The 15,823-nt window shown below is 35.8% G+C and overlaps 1 protein-coding gene across 1 annotated transcript in view; it reads left to right on the forward strand.

Moving 5' to 3' along the window:
• Positions 1 to 15,823, forward strand: part of LOC113612272 (serine/threonine-protein kinase MRCK alpha-like) — a 50,143-nt gene that overhangs the window by 8,545 nt on the left and 25,775 nt on the right. The window contains 3 exon segments of the mRNA XM_027092036.1: positions 13,053 to 13,155; positions 14,720 to 14,859; positions 15,478 to 15,614. Of these exon segments, the coding sequence (XP_026947837.1) occupies positions 13,053 to 13,155; positions 14,720 to 14,859; positions 15,478 to 15,614 (380 nt within the window).

Raw genomic sequence — 15,823 nt, forward strand, 5'->3', positions numbered from 1 at the left:
TATTGAGGAACCCTTGGATATATGTCTGGCTCCAGTCAGAAAAATAGGAATTATAACAGTTATTTTAATAGAGACATTTTATTTTATCTATTTATTTTGAAAAGCTTTATTTAGGTTTAGTTGATATACAACTGATGTACATATTTAATGTATACAGTTTGATGACTGTGTACATACACATACACCCATGAAACCATCACCACAATCAAAGTAGTAGATATATCAATTACCTCCAAAAATTTCCTTGTGCTTCTTTTTTGTTGTTGTAAGAACACTGTTTTTTTGTTTGTTATGTTTTTTTGCTGTGTGGCATGCGGGGTCGTAGTTCCCCAACCAGGGATTGAACCCCGGGCCCCAGCAGTGGAAGCTCGGAGTCCTAACCACTTGACTGCCAGGGAATTCCTGTAAGAACGCTTAACATAAAGTTCTTAAGTGCATTTAACCATATGGTTAACTATCGGCACAACGTTGTACAGCAGATCTCTAGAATTTATTCATCTTGCGTAACTGAAACTTTGCACTCACTGTCAGACATTTCCCCATTTTCCTCTCCCGGCAGTCACTGACAATCACAATTCCACTCTCTGCTTCTATGAGTCTGACTAGTTTAGATTCTTCTTATAAGTGGAATCATGTAGTATTTGTCCTTCTGTGACTGGCTTATTTCACTTAGCATAATGTCCTCTGGGTCCATTCCTTCATTTTAAAGCAGAGAATTGGTTAAACAGACATTGGAGGACTAAAAATGCAAAAAGCAAATGGTGAGGTGACACAGAGGCAGGAGAAGCTACCATCTCTGGAGCTTGAAAAACAAAAAGAAGGGGTAGGGGTTTAAGAACCTAGAAGCTTAGAAGATGGGGCTGGTTCACAGAGTGTAGAAGGAGACTGCAGACCAGGACCCACTGCTGCTGGGAGGAAGGGATCTGCAGGCAATTACAGAGTCGTTGTGCACTAGGCAAAAGGAAACACCAGACTTTTCAGAGATGATAAACACTGGCTCATTGTCAACGCTAATTTCTGGGACACAAAGCACCACCAATGTCCATAAGTCAGCCTGGAGCTATATCATACAGGAGGTAAATGACATTTTGGGCTGGGACTGTGTCTCAGTGGACTCAAAGGGACCATGAATCTAACTGTGGTTACTGAATATATAATTTGAATAAATATACTAAAAAACTGGTATGATCCATGCATGATCTCTGCAGTCTGGGGAGTGAGGGAGGCCTATTACGGTAAGAAGAGCCAGATGGAGGCCCTGAGGCCTTCTCTTTGGGGTAGTCTGGTAGGCAGAATTCGAATCGACCTTTAGAATTAGTTTTTGCCACCTGTTGTACATACCCTGTAAAATCCCCTCCCCTTGAGTGTGGGGAGGATCAGTGAAAATGATAGAATATCATTCTTATCATTAGGTTACTCATCAGTTGACTTTGAGTTAATGAAAAGGGAGACTATGCTAGGTGGACCAGACATAATAAGGTGAACTCTTTACAAGAAGGTTGAGTGTCAGAAAGATGCTATTATGCTGACCTTGAAGACGCAGCCTCCGTGAGTTTTATAGCTGCAAGGAAATGAGTTCTGCTAACAGCCACATGAGCTGGAAAGAGGACCCCAAACCTCAAATGGGATACCAGCCTTTCTGATACTTTGATTTCAGCCTTGTGAGACGCTGAGCAGATTACCCAGCCATGCCAAGCCCAGATTCTTGACATGCATAACTGTTAGATAATAAATGGGTATTGTTTCAAGGTGCCTCATTTGTGGTAAATGGTTACTCAGCAATAGAAAACTAATGCAAATAGTAAAGCAAAAGCAATACCAATGTCCTGGGGGCAGTTGAAGAGGGTAGTGCAAAGATTTGAAAAATGCAGGGCTGGTTGTCTTTTTCAATCTCCTTTAATCAACTTCTTGCCCTGTGCAAAAGCACATAGATATTGGAGAATGCAGTAGTTTATTGAAGCTTAATCAAATGGTGGCTGTAGTTTCAGCTCCTATTCCGCATCTCTTATATTTACAGGAGAAAAATTTTAAGAAGCTCTCATACCTGGTTCATAGTTACCAATCTTACAAATGCTTTTGTTCCTTTTATACCAGTTTGTAAGTTTGGTTTTGTGCACAAAATGATTTGGTTGCTTTTTTGGCTGATGATAACTGTAAAATAATAGTGATTTTCAGACATATCTCTATTTCAAAGATGTTAAAACATAAAAAAAATGTGCATCTTAGAATTTGTAAAATATGGTCAATGATAAACTTGGAGATAATTTCAGGGAAGCAATAATAAAATATGGCATGACATATTTTAAAAAAGAATCAGTGGACATAACTGGCAGCAAAATGAAGACAGTGGAAGGGAGAATTTGTGATTTAAAAGACAAACCAGAACAAGATGGAGAGAGAAAATAGAAAATACAGCAGAGAGGATAAAAATTGTAGGAATTAAGTGAGAAATTCCCAGCAGTTGACCCAAGTCTTGAAAGGTGAGTAGAGAGAGAAGAGCAATAGTTAAAAATGTCATAGCGGAGACTTTTTCAGACTCAAGACTAGATCCACAGTTGCAAGAAGCTTAGAAATTCCAAGCATGATAAAGGAGAATATATTCATGTCTAGATACATTGTAGAGCTGCAGAAAATGATGAACAAAATCTTTAAGTCATCCAGAGAAAAAAGATTGATTACCCTAAAAATAATAGCAGAGGGAATAATAGGTGAATTCTTAAAAATTTCAACAGAAGCTGGAAGAGGAAAGATATATTGAATGTACTATAAGAAAATAACAGCAAACCTATCTATCAAAAATGAGGATGAATTTCTTTTATTTACAGATAAATGAAAACTAAGAGAAGAGGATCTGTCAGCAACAAAATCTCATTGAAGGAAATTCTAAAGAGTGTAGTGTAGGCAGTAGGAAACTGATCCCAAATGGTAGGTCTAAGATAGGAAAGGAAAAAAGAACAAATAAAGTGGTAGATATATAAGCAAATGTAAATTAGCATTGACTGAATAAAACAGTGATAATAATTTCTACCGAATTAAAAAACAAACCAAGATGGACTTTCAAATGGAGATAATAACATTTAATTCAAAAGAGGGGTAAATGAATTGAAAGTATCCCAAGATCCATGTATTGCTCAGAAGGAGGGTAAGGATTTGATCAAATTCAGATTTGTGAAGTTAATTGTACATGCTTTAATTTCTAGGGAAACTACAAATAAGATAGGAACAGTATTAACAAGTTCAAAGGTGAAAAAGTAATTATAACTATATTCAGCTAATCTAACAAGACAAGAAAGGAGAGGAAAAGAAACAATGAATAGATGGGACAAATAGCACAAACTAAGATGATAGAAGTAAATCAGTAACTAAAATGATTAAAAGTGAAGAAAATTACTCCAGTGAAAAAATAAAGATTGTCAGACTAGATAAAAATAAAATCTAACTTATACTGTCCATAAGGGAAACATCTAAAACATAAGTATACAGAAAGCTTTAATATCTAAACATTAGCTAAAACAAGTTACATAAATATCAGATAAAATAAAATCTAAAGCAAAAGAAAATATTGTAGGTAAAGAAAGTTAATTATATAATAAAGGTTATTTTACCTGGAAGTCACACTAATCTTAAATATATACTGATCATATAATGTAGTCTAAATATAACTAATATGGAAATTGACAGAACTACAAGAAGAAATAGACAAACTGACAACTATAGTGGAAGATCTGAACACACATTTATATCTCAGTAACTGACAGACAATATTTGAATAAAATGATTAACAAAAGTGGACAAATATGGACAAGTGGACAAATATAGAACAGTTCACATAACACATGCTGAATGCATTTTCTCTTTAAAATCACAAAAACATTAACAAAAATAAGCAGATGGACCACAAACTAAGACTCAACAACAAATGCAAATGGATTGGACTCATGGAAAGTATGCTCTCTGACCATGAGAAAGCTAAGTTATAAATCAATATTTTAAAATATGTGTTAAACTCCTAATGTAAATCAAGAAATACCTTTTTAAGTAAACTATTAATCAAAGGAGAAATTCTAATGGATATTAGAAAATAGTTTGAAGTGAATAATAAAATACTACATATCAACACTTGTGGAATGCAGCTAAAGAGTATTTAGAAAATATTTACAGCCTTATATACATAAACTAGACAAGAAGAAATCCTGAAAAGTTAATGGGCTAAGCATCCATTTTAAGAAATTACAAAAAGAAAAGCAATTTATACCCAAAGAAGGTGGAAGGCAAAAGTAAAAAAAATAATGATGTAAAAAAGTAACATAAAATAGAATGGAACAGTAAAGCCAATAATTTCAACCTTGATAAAGCCAATAAAAGTGACAAAAGTGTGACATGGTTCATTAAGAAACAAACAAACATAAAGGCACATAAAACCAATATGAAAAATGATAAAACAGACATTATATCTGGGGCAGATAGTTAAAGATAATAAAGTATATAATAACTTTAAACCATTTCAAAATATGCAAAAAAACATGTCATTATATGAAAAAAAGGACAAATTGTTAGAAAGTATCACTTATTGTAATCAACTCAAGAAAAAAAATGGAGAAAAGCTTATATTCCTATAATCATTAAATAAATTGAATCTGTTTTTAAATATCTCCCCACACATAAAACTCCAGACCAAAATAGCTCTATCAAACATTTAAGATGAAATAATTTTAATTTACACAAAATCTTCCAGAAAATCAGGAAAGAAGGAAATCCCTGTGATGGTTAATTTTATGTGTTAACTTGAGTAGGCCACAGGGTGTTCAGACATTTGGCCAAACATTATTCTGAGTGTGTTTGTGAGTGTATTTTTGGATAAGATTAACATTTAAATTGAGAGACTAAGTAAAGAAGATTGCTCTCCCCGATGTGAGTGGGCCTCATCTAATCAGCTGAAGACATGAATAGATCACAAAGACTAACCCTCCAGAGAATAAGAGAGCACTTCTTCTGATTGACTACTGAGCTGGGACATCAGTCTTTTCCTGCCTCTGGATTTGAACTGGAACTTTGGCTCTTCTTGGGTCTGAAAGCCTGCTGGCTTTTGGACTGGAACTTACACCATCAGCTCTCCTGGTTCCCAGTCCTTTAGATTTGACTGGAACTACATCATTGACTCTCTTGGGGCTCCAGCTTGTTGACTTCAGGTCTTGAGATTTCTAAGTCTGCATAATCATGTGAACCAATTCCTTACAATAAATAAATATGTATAAAATATACATATAAATATATATTTATATAAGATAAAAACATATATATATATATATACACACATACATAAGGATACATAAAAAGATATAGACATTAAAAAGAATTGGCTCACATGATTATGAAACATAACCAATAGGAGATATAGATATATAGATACAGATACTGATATATATTCCTGGTGTTTCTGTTCCTCTTGAGAACACTAAGACAGATTTTGGTGCTTAGAAGAGAAGTGCTGCTGTAACAAATACCTACAAATGTGGACGGCTCTGGAACTGGGTAAAGGAGAGAGGATGGGAGAGATTTGAGGTGCATGTTAGGAAAAGCCCAGATTGCTATGAAGGGATTGTTGGTAGAAATATGGACATTAAAGGTGATTCTGCTGACAGCTCAAAAAGAAAAAGGGAGAGCTGGAGAGAAAGCCTCCATCTACTTAGAAAAAAAATATAAATATTCATGAACAGAGTATTGGTGGAGTGTAGTTGTTAAGGGCCATTCAAATGGAAATGAGGAAGAGCGTATTGGAAATTGGAGGAAAGGCGATCCTTGTTATAAAGTGGCAAATAACTTGGCTGAAGTATGTTCTAGTGTTTTGTGGAAGGTAGAAATTGCAAGCAATGAGATTGGCTATTTAGCAAATGAGATTTCTAAGCAAGGTATTGAAGGTGTGGCTTGGGTTCGCCTTACTGCTTACAGTAAAATGCAAGAGCAGAGATATGAATTGAAGAAGGAATTATTAAGCAAAAAGGAACCAGAAATTAGAAATTTAGAAAACTCTCAACCTATTCATATTGCAAAAAAAGGAAGCTTGTTCTGAAGAGAACACTGAGGGTGTGGCTGAACAGCCACTTGATAACAAGATCACGGGTGTGATGCATGGATTTAATGAGTTATCTCGGCCGAGGCCAGGAATAGAGATGGCATTAAACCAGCACGAGACACTGCCAGTTTGAAGTAAAGGGGACAGAGAAAGCCAGGGAGAATGAAGGAATGCTGTCAGACTTCTTGGGTTCTACAGAAGAGGACCTAGAGCTATGTGGCTGTGAACTTGCACTATTCTTAAAGGAAAGGGAAGAATGACCTGAAAGGCAATTCAGAGATCATAAGGGCTGCCACTGGCATCATAGGCCCAGGGGTCAAAACTATTTGCTCCTCTGTTTCAGAGGCAGAGCTTCTGTAGAAAACCATGTGGGCAGGTCCCATTTAGCTGAAGGGGCAGGGTCACCCCACAGAGGAGGGGGCGTTGAGGGTGATGCTGCCATCTCGATGGGCCAGGAAGGTAGGACATTGAGGCAAAGAGGATTATTCTGGAGCCTTAAGATCTAATGGAGTCTGTCTTGTTATGTTTTGTACTTGCTGGGGACCTGCCACCCCTTCCTTATCTCCTATTTCTCCCTTATGGATTGGGAAAGTCTATCCTATGCCTGTCCCAACATTGTATTTTGGAAGCACATAATATGTTTGGTTTCATAGAGTCACAGTTTGGAGAGGAAGTTTGCCTCAGGATGAACTGTACCTCAAATCTCAAACATACTTGATTTAGATATTTAGATAAGACTTTGGACTTCAGACACTAGGGATGATGCCTAAATGAGTTAAGACTTTGGGACTGTTGTGCTGGAATGAATGTATTTTTCATACGAGAAGGACATGAATTTTGTGAGGCAGAAAACTATGAAATGAATTTTGTCCCCCGTTAAATTCTCATATTGAAGCCCTGATCCCCAGTGTGACTGTATTTGGAGATAGTGTTTTTAGGAGGTAATTAAGGTTAAATGAGGTCATAAGAGTGAGACCCTAGTCTGATAGTATTGGTGGCCTCTTCCATGTGAGGGCATAGTGAGGAGCCAGCTGTCTACAAACTAGAAAGAAAATTCTCACCAGAAACCAACCATGGTGGCACCCTGATCTGAAACTTCCAGCCTCTAGAACAAAGAGAAATAAATTCCTGTGTTTAGTCACCTAGTCCATGGTATTTTGTTTTGGCAGATATATTTGACTAAGACACTCCCCAAATTATTTTATGTGGCTCCTGTAACCTGATACCAAAACCTGATGAGGACAATATTAGAAGGGAAGATTGTAGTCTAATCTTACTTGTGAACATACAGAATTCTTCTTCTGACATTAATGAGTATTTTGTTGGTTTTATACCTGTTGTGAAAAATAAAGGTTTTGTCTTAACTGAAAACAGAGCTTTAATTTTTAGTCACTGGTTTAAGAGATTATTGAAGGTAAGGCTGGGATAACAATGTTCGTATGGCTGTTAAAGACAAAGGTACACAATCCAGGATTTTGGCTGAAAATACAGAAGCATTCTTTGAACTGTAGTTTGAATTTTAACAAGAACATGTATGGCTTTATCTGTGCTGATAGCAATGGCATTCCTTGGAACACTTCAAAGATTATATACACTGTTTTCAGTATATTTCATCATTATTGCTCAATGGTAGAACATCTTCATAAAACACATACCAAATTTGATCTTTTGTACACTCTTAGCTCTACAGTGAGAATTCCCATGAAATGCTGAACATAATGAATTCTTTAAAAAACATTGCTAAACAGAATCCAGTTATATATAAAAAGAATAACACAGCATGACTAATTTGGTATTATCCCTGATACACAAAGTTTGACTTTAGAAAATGAATGAGCATAACATAGTAACAGTTTAAAAATAAAAATCATATATCAATAAAAGCATAGGAACATCTGATAAAATTCAACATTCTTTTATGATACAAAAACAAAAGCAAAACCTCTCTTCCCAATTAGAAATAGAAAAGAACTTCCTTAATCTGATGGAACGTATCAGCACCAGCAACAGAATTCATAGCAAACAGTGTAATTAATGGTGAAATACTGAAACTTTTCCATTTATATATTTAGGGACATGACAAAGATGCCTGTTATGACTATTTCTATTCATTATGAAATGGAGGGTCTTTCAATAAATTTTTAGAATTAATAAAAGAGTTTAGCAAGGTGGTTAACTACCATGTCAATGTACAAAAATCAATATACAGAGTATATTGTATGTACAGAATATATTGACTACAATGTCAGTATACTCAAAGGTCTTTCTATAGACGAAGAAGAAATATTAAATAATTACCATTTTAAACACACACCATTTACAATAGCATAAGAAATCAAGTATTTAGAAACAAATCTAAAAATAGCTAAAAGGCCTCTAGGAAGAAATATTATAAAATTTAAAGAGGGACACTTGAAAAGGCCTAAGTTAAATAGAGAGTTATACTATAATCCTAGATCGAAAGACTCAATATTATAAAGATATTAATTCTCCCTTAACTGATAATATATCAGTTCAATCAAGATTCAATCAAGATTAAAGATTCAGTATAATATATCAAGGTTAATATAATCTTGATAAAAATCCTATTTTTTTATGGAATTCGCAATTTATATGGAAACACAAAAAGCCAAGAAAGTAAAAATGCTTTTGAAGAACAAATAGGCACTAAAAAATATCAAGACATTATAAAACTACAGTAATTAAAACCGTATGGTATTTGTAAAATCATAGACACATAGACAAGTGGAACACAACAGTTCCCAGAAAAAATGTATTGGGAATACTTGATTTATTATGATGCTAGTAGTGTAGAACAGTGGGAAAAAGACCATTAAAACACAAGGCTTAGAGTGGAGATAGATACTTGTCACACATACAACTAAAAAAGGCACATATCCAGAATATGTGAGGAGCCTTATAAATCAATATGAAAAAGACAGTCAACCCAGTGGGAAAGTAGCAAGAAACTTAACAGGCTATTCATAAAAGAGGAAATCCAAATAGACAATAAACGTATTAAAAGTTCTAAACTTCATGAGATGCCACTAGTTAAAATAAAATGACTATAAAAGCAAATGTTGGTGAGTATTTGAAGAAATATGAACCTGCATATACTATAATTCCATTTCTAGAAATACATCCTACAGGAACGGTTGCACATTTTATGCAAGGAGATACATAGAAGAATGTTTATAACAGCTAAAACACAAGTGTTCATCAAAGTGTAGAATGAATAAAGAAATTATGTTATGTTAATATAATGGAATATACTATAAATGAATACTATAAATGAACTAAATACTATACATAATACTAAATACTATACTAATACTATACTATACTAATACTATACTAACACTAAATACTAATACTAAATACTATAAATGAACTAAAAATGAATAAATTATAGCTGCACACAACACCATGAATGAATCTCTCAGCATAATGTTGAGTGAAAAAAGCCAGGCACAATAAAGAACACACTATGAGCAAAATTAAACAATGTTTTTTGTGTTAGTCTCAGCCTATTGGTAGTGATGTTTTTGGCTAGGAATGCCCGGGGCACTCACCTGGGCCATAGTACTTGTAGTGAGTCCCACAGACATTCCTTTCCACCACCACAGGGGCCATTGTTGTGACTGGACTGAGACTTGTGGTTCTTATTATGATAGCAGGATGTGTTTCAGTAAAAACTATCAGGGAACTTTGAGGAACAGGATTGATCACTCGCAGATCCTGGAGGGTACATGGCATACCCAGTGGCCACACAATGAGGTGGCAGGTAGAGAGAATGGGAGAGAAAGTGGACCCAGAGCTCTGTTTTTCTTTCTTTCTTTTTAACATCTTTATTGAAGTATAATTGCTTTACAAATGGTGTGTTAGTTTCTGCTTTATAACAAAGTGAATCAGTTATACATATACATATCTTCCCATATCTCTTCCCGCTTGCATCTCCCTCCCTCCCACCCTCCCTATCCCACCCCTCTAGGTGGTCACAAACCACCGAGCTGATCTCCCTGTGCTATGTGGCTGCTTCCCACTAGCTAGCTATTTTACGTTTGGTAGTGTATATATGTCCATGCCTCTCTCTCACTTTGTCACAGCTTACCTTTCCCCCTCCCCATATCCTCAAGTCCATTCTCTAGTAGGTCTGTGTCTTTATTCCCACCTTACCCCTAGGTTTTCATGACCTTTTTAAAATTTTTTTCTTAGAACAAAAAAATTCACAATTTATATGGAAACATGAAAGACTTCGAATAACCAAAGCAATCTTGAGAAAGGAAAACGGAGCTGGAGGAATCAGGCTCCTTGACTTCAGACTATATTACAAAGCTACAGTAATCAAGACAGTATGGTACTGCCTATTATTTCTTATTCTGCCTGAATAGGAAAAGTGGTAGTGGACATCTTTGCCTTGTTTCCATTCTTAGGGGAAAGCATTTGGTTTTTCATCATTAGTGGTAGTGCTTGCCTTAATTTCTTGTAAATGCCCTTCATCAGGATAAGGAAGTCTCTTCTATTCCTAGCATGTTGAGAGTTATCATGAATGGATGTTGAATTTTGTCAAATACTTTTTTTGCATCAACTGATATGATAATTTCCCCCCCCTTCAGACTGAAGATAGTCTCTTTTTAAATAAAATTAAATTAAATTGGAGCTAAGGCATCAATAAATTGCCTCCTAGCAGGGATTCTTTATTATATTCATTCTATGAATCCATATGAAAAAGTCTATTTATTGGGATGCATAGTAAAGAGGCATTTTTCTTCATAACTTTGAAAATTTGGCAAATGTTCTGAATCTCCTGCATTTACTACCAATTTCTTATATTTTTTCTCCATGATATTTGTCATTATTTAAGTCTATATACTTATATGCTCTGCTCAGCTGTGCAGCATCTTCACTTACAATCAAACTTTATTCCCCAGTAACATCTGTAAGCATCCAATTCTTTCCATTTCAAAACGTATTTTCTACTATTTCCTTGGAAAGAAAAATATCATATAGACTGCCAAATTTCATATGCTTTTGAAGTCTAATTTAAGAAATGTAATCTAAATTACCTGTATCCATTTTTAGATTATTAGTATTCACAAAATCTTGCTGAACCCTCTATAATTGATTTTAATGTATTTCTACATATTTACGGCCATATATCCCTTCTACATTTATAAGACAAGTAGTTCAAAGAGTCTTTTGACGACTCTGATCATATATCTACTTAATGAAAGTATCTTTTAAATACGTTTATGATTAATATTCTCCTTTTAATGTAGTCTACATGCACATGCTATGACACACATTTAAAAGTAGCCAAATAGATATAAAGTATATGAAGTATACATATATTTTGTTTGTAGAAATAGAAAGCATAGATTTAAATTACTTAAAATATATTTTCAGCTTGTGAGAATTTTAGTTTTACTGTGTTTTTGTCTAACAAGTATTATTCTTTTGTCTTACTTGAGAAATAATTTAATTCTTATAATTTTAGTGACATAGGTAACTTGCCTATATTTATTTTTGTCTCTTTGATTCAGATCACAGATTCTGCTCACCTTCCAGTTCACACACCAACGATAAAGAGAAAGGAATATCATAATAGAATCCTCCTTCCAACTAAGATACTTGATTTAGTTATAAACTTAACAGGTCCTTGAAAAATGAGAATAAGTTAGTTTTAGTCTCTAACCCCTCCCTCCCTCCCTCTCTCCTTCCCTCTCTCCCTTTCTCCTTTCCTCCCTTCTTTCTTTTCTTCCTTTTTTCTTGGAGACTTCTGGTTAAATTTAGCAGATTCAAAAATGCCTACACTTTTGCTTTCTAATGAAACTTGTTAAACAGACTAAAGAGAGAGAGTAGACAAATAAGTCAACATAATTTTGAAAGATGGAAGAACCTGAGTGAGGGGTTAGGAGAGCTGAGAAATATGAATGTCAGGTGCTTAGAAATGACTTGCCAAAAAGTCACAAGATAATTAATACTTTGGAAACCTAGGAGGATTCAGGGATTAGGGACACCAAGTCCTTTAGGAGGCAGGGGTGACATGTGGTACTGAAAAGAGGGGAATAAATTGAAGATCTGAGAAAAAGCAGGTAGCCCCTGTACACAGTCAGGGCCCATGGCAGGGACTGCAATCTGTCCACATCACAAATCAGGAAACAGAGACAATGAAGGTGAGAAAATTTCCCAACTAGTATTTGGAGAAACCGGATTTTGTTGTAATTTAGATATTGCTAATTTATGATAACAATAATTTCAGGTCAAAGAGGCATGATACAGAAATGGACAATCCATAGTGGATTTTCAAATTGTTGATAATTTTGTGAAGACCTCTGGAGTTTTATTTGTTGGGGTTTCAGCTAGAAATTTCAGTGTGCCTTCCACCTAGAAAGTGTAATATGGCTTGGTTAATCAGAGTGTTCCAATTCCTGGAGCACATTATCTTTTTATTGATAATAGAAAATGAAACACATAATTTTCTATAGAGATAAAATTTAAAATTATTCTTTTTTTCCAAAGAAGGTATAAAAACCATATTATTTTTTGTTACCCCTCCCCAGTAAAAATATGTATACATAGGCAATTCTGACTCCATTAATAGTTAAGGAATCATTTGAAGAATTTATCAATCTAGAATTTTTAAATGTTCAGGATATATCAGCTCAAATAAAGGCCAGGCTTTATTAATTTGGTTCCAAATAGTAGTAATGAACATTTGATCACCACTTAAATAATTCTCCTTCTTCTCCTCCTCCTCCTCCCTTCTCTTCTTGGTAATTTTTGGATCCTTTAATCAGTGTTTTCCAACTATGAAGTAATTAGGGGCAAGAATCTTAAATGCTGGTAAGAAAAGGGGGAGCTGCTTATCTTGGCATATAAAATGATATTTTGGGCAGGGTGGGTTGAAGGAATCACCAGAATCACCTTTTCATAGTTATTTAACCATCGATGTGTGTTTGTTCTCTTCATTTTGTAGCATAAAACCCACAGGTTTTTCCTCACGTCCTTTACCGCTCCCACCAAGTGTCACCAGTGCACATCTCTGATGGTGGGCTTGATAAGACAAGGCTGCACCCGAGGAAGGGACACATGGAGTCAGAGCCATAATACTTGTGCCTAAGTTTTTTAGTCAACTCGGTGGTTTAGTCAGCTGCCATAACAAAGCACAGAGACTAGGTGGCTTCTAAACACAGTCATATATTCCTCACTGGATGGAAGTCTGAGATCAGGGCACCAGTATGGTCCAGTTCTGGTGAGGACCCTCTTCCAGGTTGCAGACTGCTGACTTCTTGCTGTGTCCTCATGTGGTGGGAGGGGCCAGGGAACTCTGTGGGGTCTCTTTTTTAAGGGGATTAATCCCATTCATGAGGGCTCCACCCCCATGACCTCCCAAAGTCTCCACCTCCGAATACCCTCACATGGGGATTAGGATTTCAACATGTCAATTTTGAAGGAACACAAACATTCAGTCCACTGCATTTAGTTGGTAAGAAGAAATTTCGTTCTCTTTGAATTGTAGAAGCATGACGGTGAACTGATTACTTTACTAAAAATTCCTCTGAATCTGTTTCATATGAACGGGTGGTCATTGGGAGCATTTGGGGGGGGGACCTCTGCATTGTGCAGCTCCAAAGAGCCTCATGCCCTAATACCTGTGTGAACAGCACCCCAGGGAGGCATGCTGTGTAGCCTGCAGGCAGGGCCACACTTATTAGGAAAATGTGTTTAATGAAATTTTGTTCTCTGTAGCACTAGTAGAGTATGAGGACGACATTTACCAGCTTATGTGACAGGAAAATGGAACACTATCCTTGAGTTGTAATCCTTTTATTTTACTCAATGAATTTATTACAGTAGATATCGTTGAAAGAAAGAAATATATGTTTGGAAATATCAAACAGTGGATCACAGTGCTACACAGGCACCTCATACGTCATCCTAGGGAACAGACTCTGTACTCATTGGTTTCCCCATCCAGTCCTGTCGAGTGTCCACTCAGGGACTCACAGCGCTGAGCAGGACAACTTTCCTGCCCTCAGCATTGTGACAGTCACAGATGCCTTAACCATAAATGTGTCCTAGCATATTAAAGAAAATAGGATTTTAAATGGGGAATTATGTGCCCATACAATTCTCCTAGGGCAGCAGAGGCAGGCTCTGAGCTAAGCTCCCAGGAGCATCTCCTGCTGCCAGCATTACTCAGTCTCTGTTGAGCCTGGGACAGCTCCACCATTGTCCCAAGAAGACAGTGAATCTGGAAGCTGCCACCACTGCTGCAGCCCTCAGAACCTGCAACTTCTGCCAGAGTCAGGAAAGACCCTGTTGCTGCAGAGTTAAGAGAGCTTCCATCAAATTCAGAAACCACCACTGCAGCTGTGACCTCACACTCCCTCTATCAAGATCCAAGCCAGTAAAATGGATGTGCTACATCAGGCATCTCCCCCAGCTTGACTCAACTAAAAGTCTCATAGAGAGCTATCTTATTAGTGGAGCTTACATCAGGTCCAAAACTTAGTTCCAAGGGAGTCTGGGAAATGTAGTTTTTAGCATTTCACCTTTACAGTAGTAGACAGAATTGCAATGGGGGTTGAGGGAGTCAAACCATCATATCCTCTACAATCTTATCTCTTTATTTCCCTCAAAAAGCATGTGGGTTCTCATGTCACACAACCTGTGTAGAAAAAGCTCCAAAAACGTGTCCCATGCCTTTTCATCAGAAGAAAGGTGCCTTCTGTCTAGACCCACAGAAAGGCATGGGAACAGCCTATGAAGGCCATGTCTGGGTAAGTGTCAATATTTTTGTTTCACATGAAGTCTTAAAGAGTTTATTAATCACTTTTCACAATGTGTGCACAATATTTTTCAGAAATATATATGATATGTTATACGATATTAATTATATGCAACTGAAAATCATCTGAAGAATATGATTTCAGAATAAAGTTTAGGTGTCCCTGATAGGATATTTTCAAATTTCCCAAAGTTTTCTGTTTAGACCTTACTTTGCAATGAACAAATGCTAAAATCCCTTCTAATGATGTAACTTTGACTTCCAGTCAGTAATAATAAATTATGAAGCTAAAAGTGAAAGAATCTTCTTCAGAAATATTTAAAATCTGAGTTGAACTTGAGGCTACCAAAATTGAATTTAATCTTATGTAGAGGCAACACTGTGACTAGTGTTAATGGAAATTGTATTGATCGTATTTTCACCACCCAAGTATTGTTTAGTCCTCAAAGGAATTATGTTATGTAGTTCTGTTCCAATCTTTAACAAGTGGTGGATTTGTAACACATTATTTTCATTTTTATTATTTTAATTTTATATGTAATAAATGGATAGTATTTGATGCTTCAGCTTGGATTGCTTTTATTTGTTTTTTGAAAAATAAAAACTAAAGATTCCAAAGAAAGCAGGGATGAAAAAAGGATGGCAGAGGGCATTGGCTCTAGTGTGTGACTTCAAACTCTTCCTGTATGATATGGATGAAGAAGACTCAAAACCCAATGTTGTAGTTAGTCAAGTGATGGACATGAGGTAAGCTTTGAAAGGGAGATTATTTTTTATCAAAAAATCTGGGAATAAAAGTGGCTTCTGAAATTTTTAAAAATAGTGTTGTCATTTAACTTATGTTAAGTTTCTAGTTTTCTCCATTGCCATGTGAACTTTAAAATAGAAGATTTCTGCCTAAAGTGTGCATCATTACCTCTTAGTTATGGATTATAATTGTGTAATATTTGTAAGAG

Source organism: Aethalodelphis obliquidens, unplaced genomic scaffold (genome assembly GCF_003676395.1).
Source record: "Aethalodelphis obliquidens isolate GAN/ISIS:26980383/991018 unplaced genomic scaffold, ASM367639v1 scaffold74, whole genome shotgun sequence".
Lineage (NCBI taxonomy): Eukaryota > Metazoa > Chordata > Mammalia > Artiodactyla > Delphinidae > Aethalodelphis > Aethalodelphis obliquidens.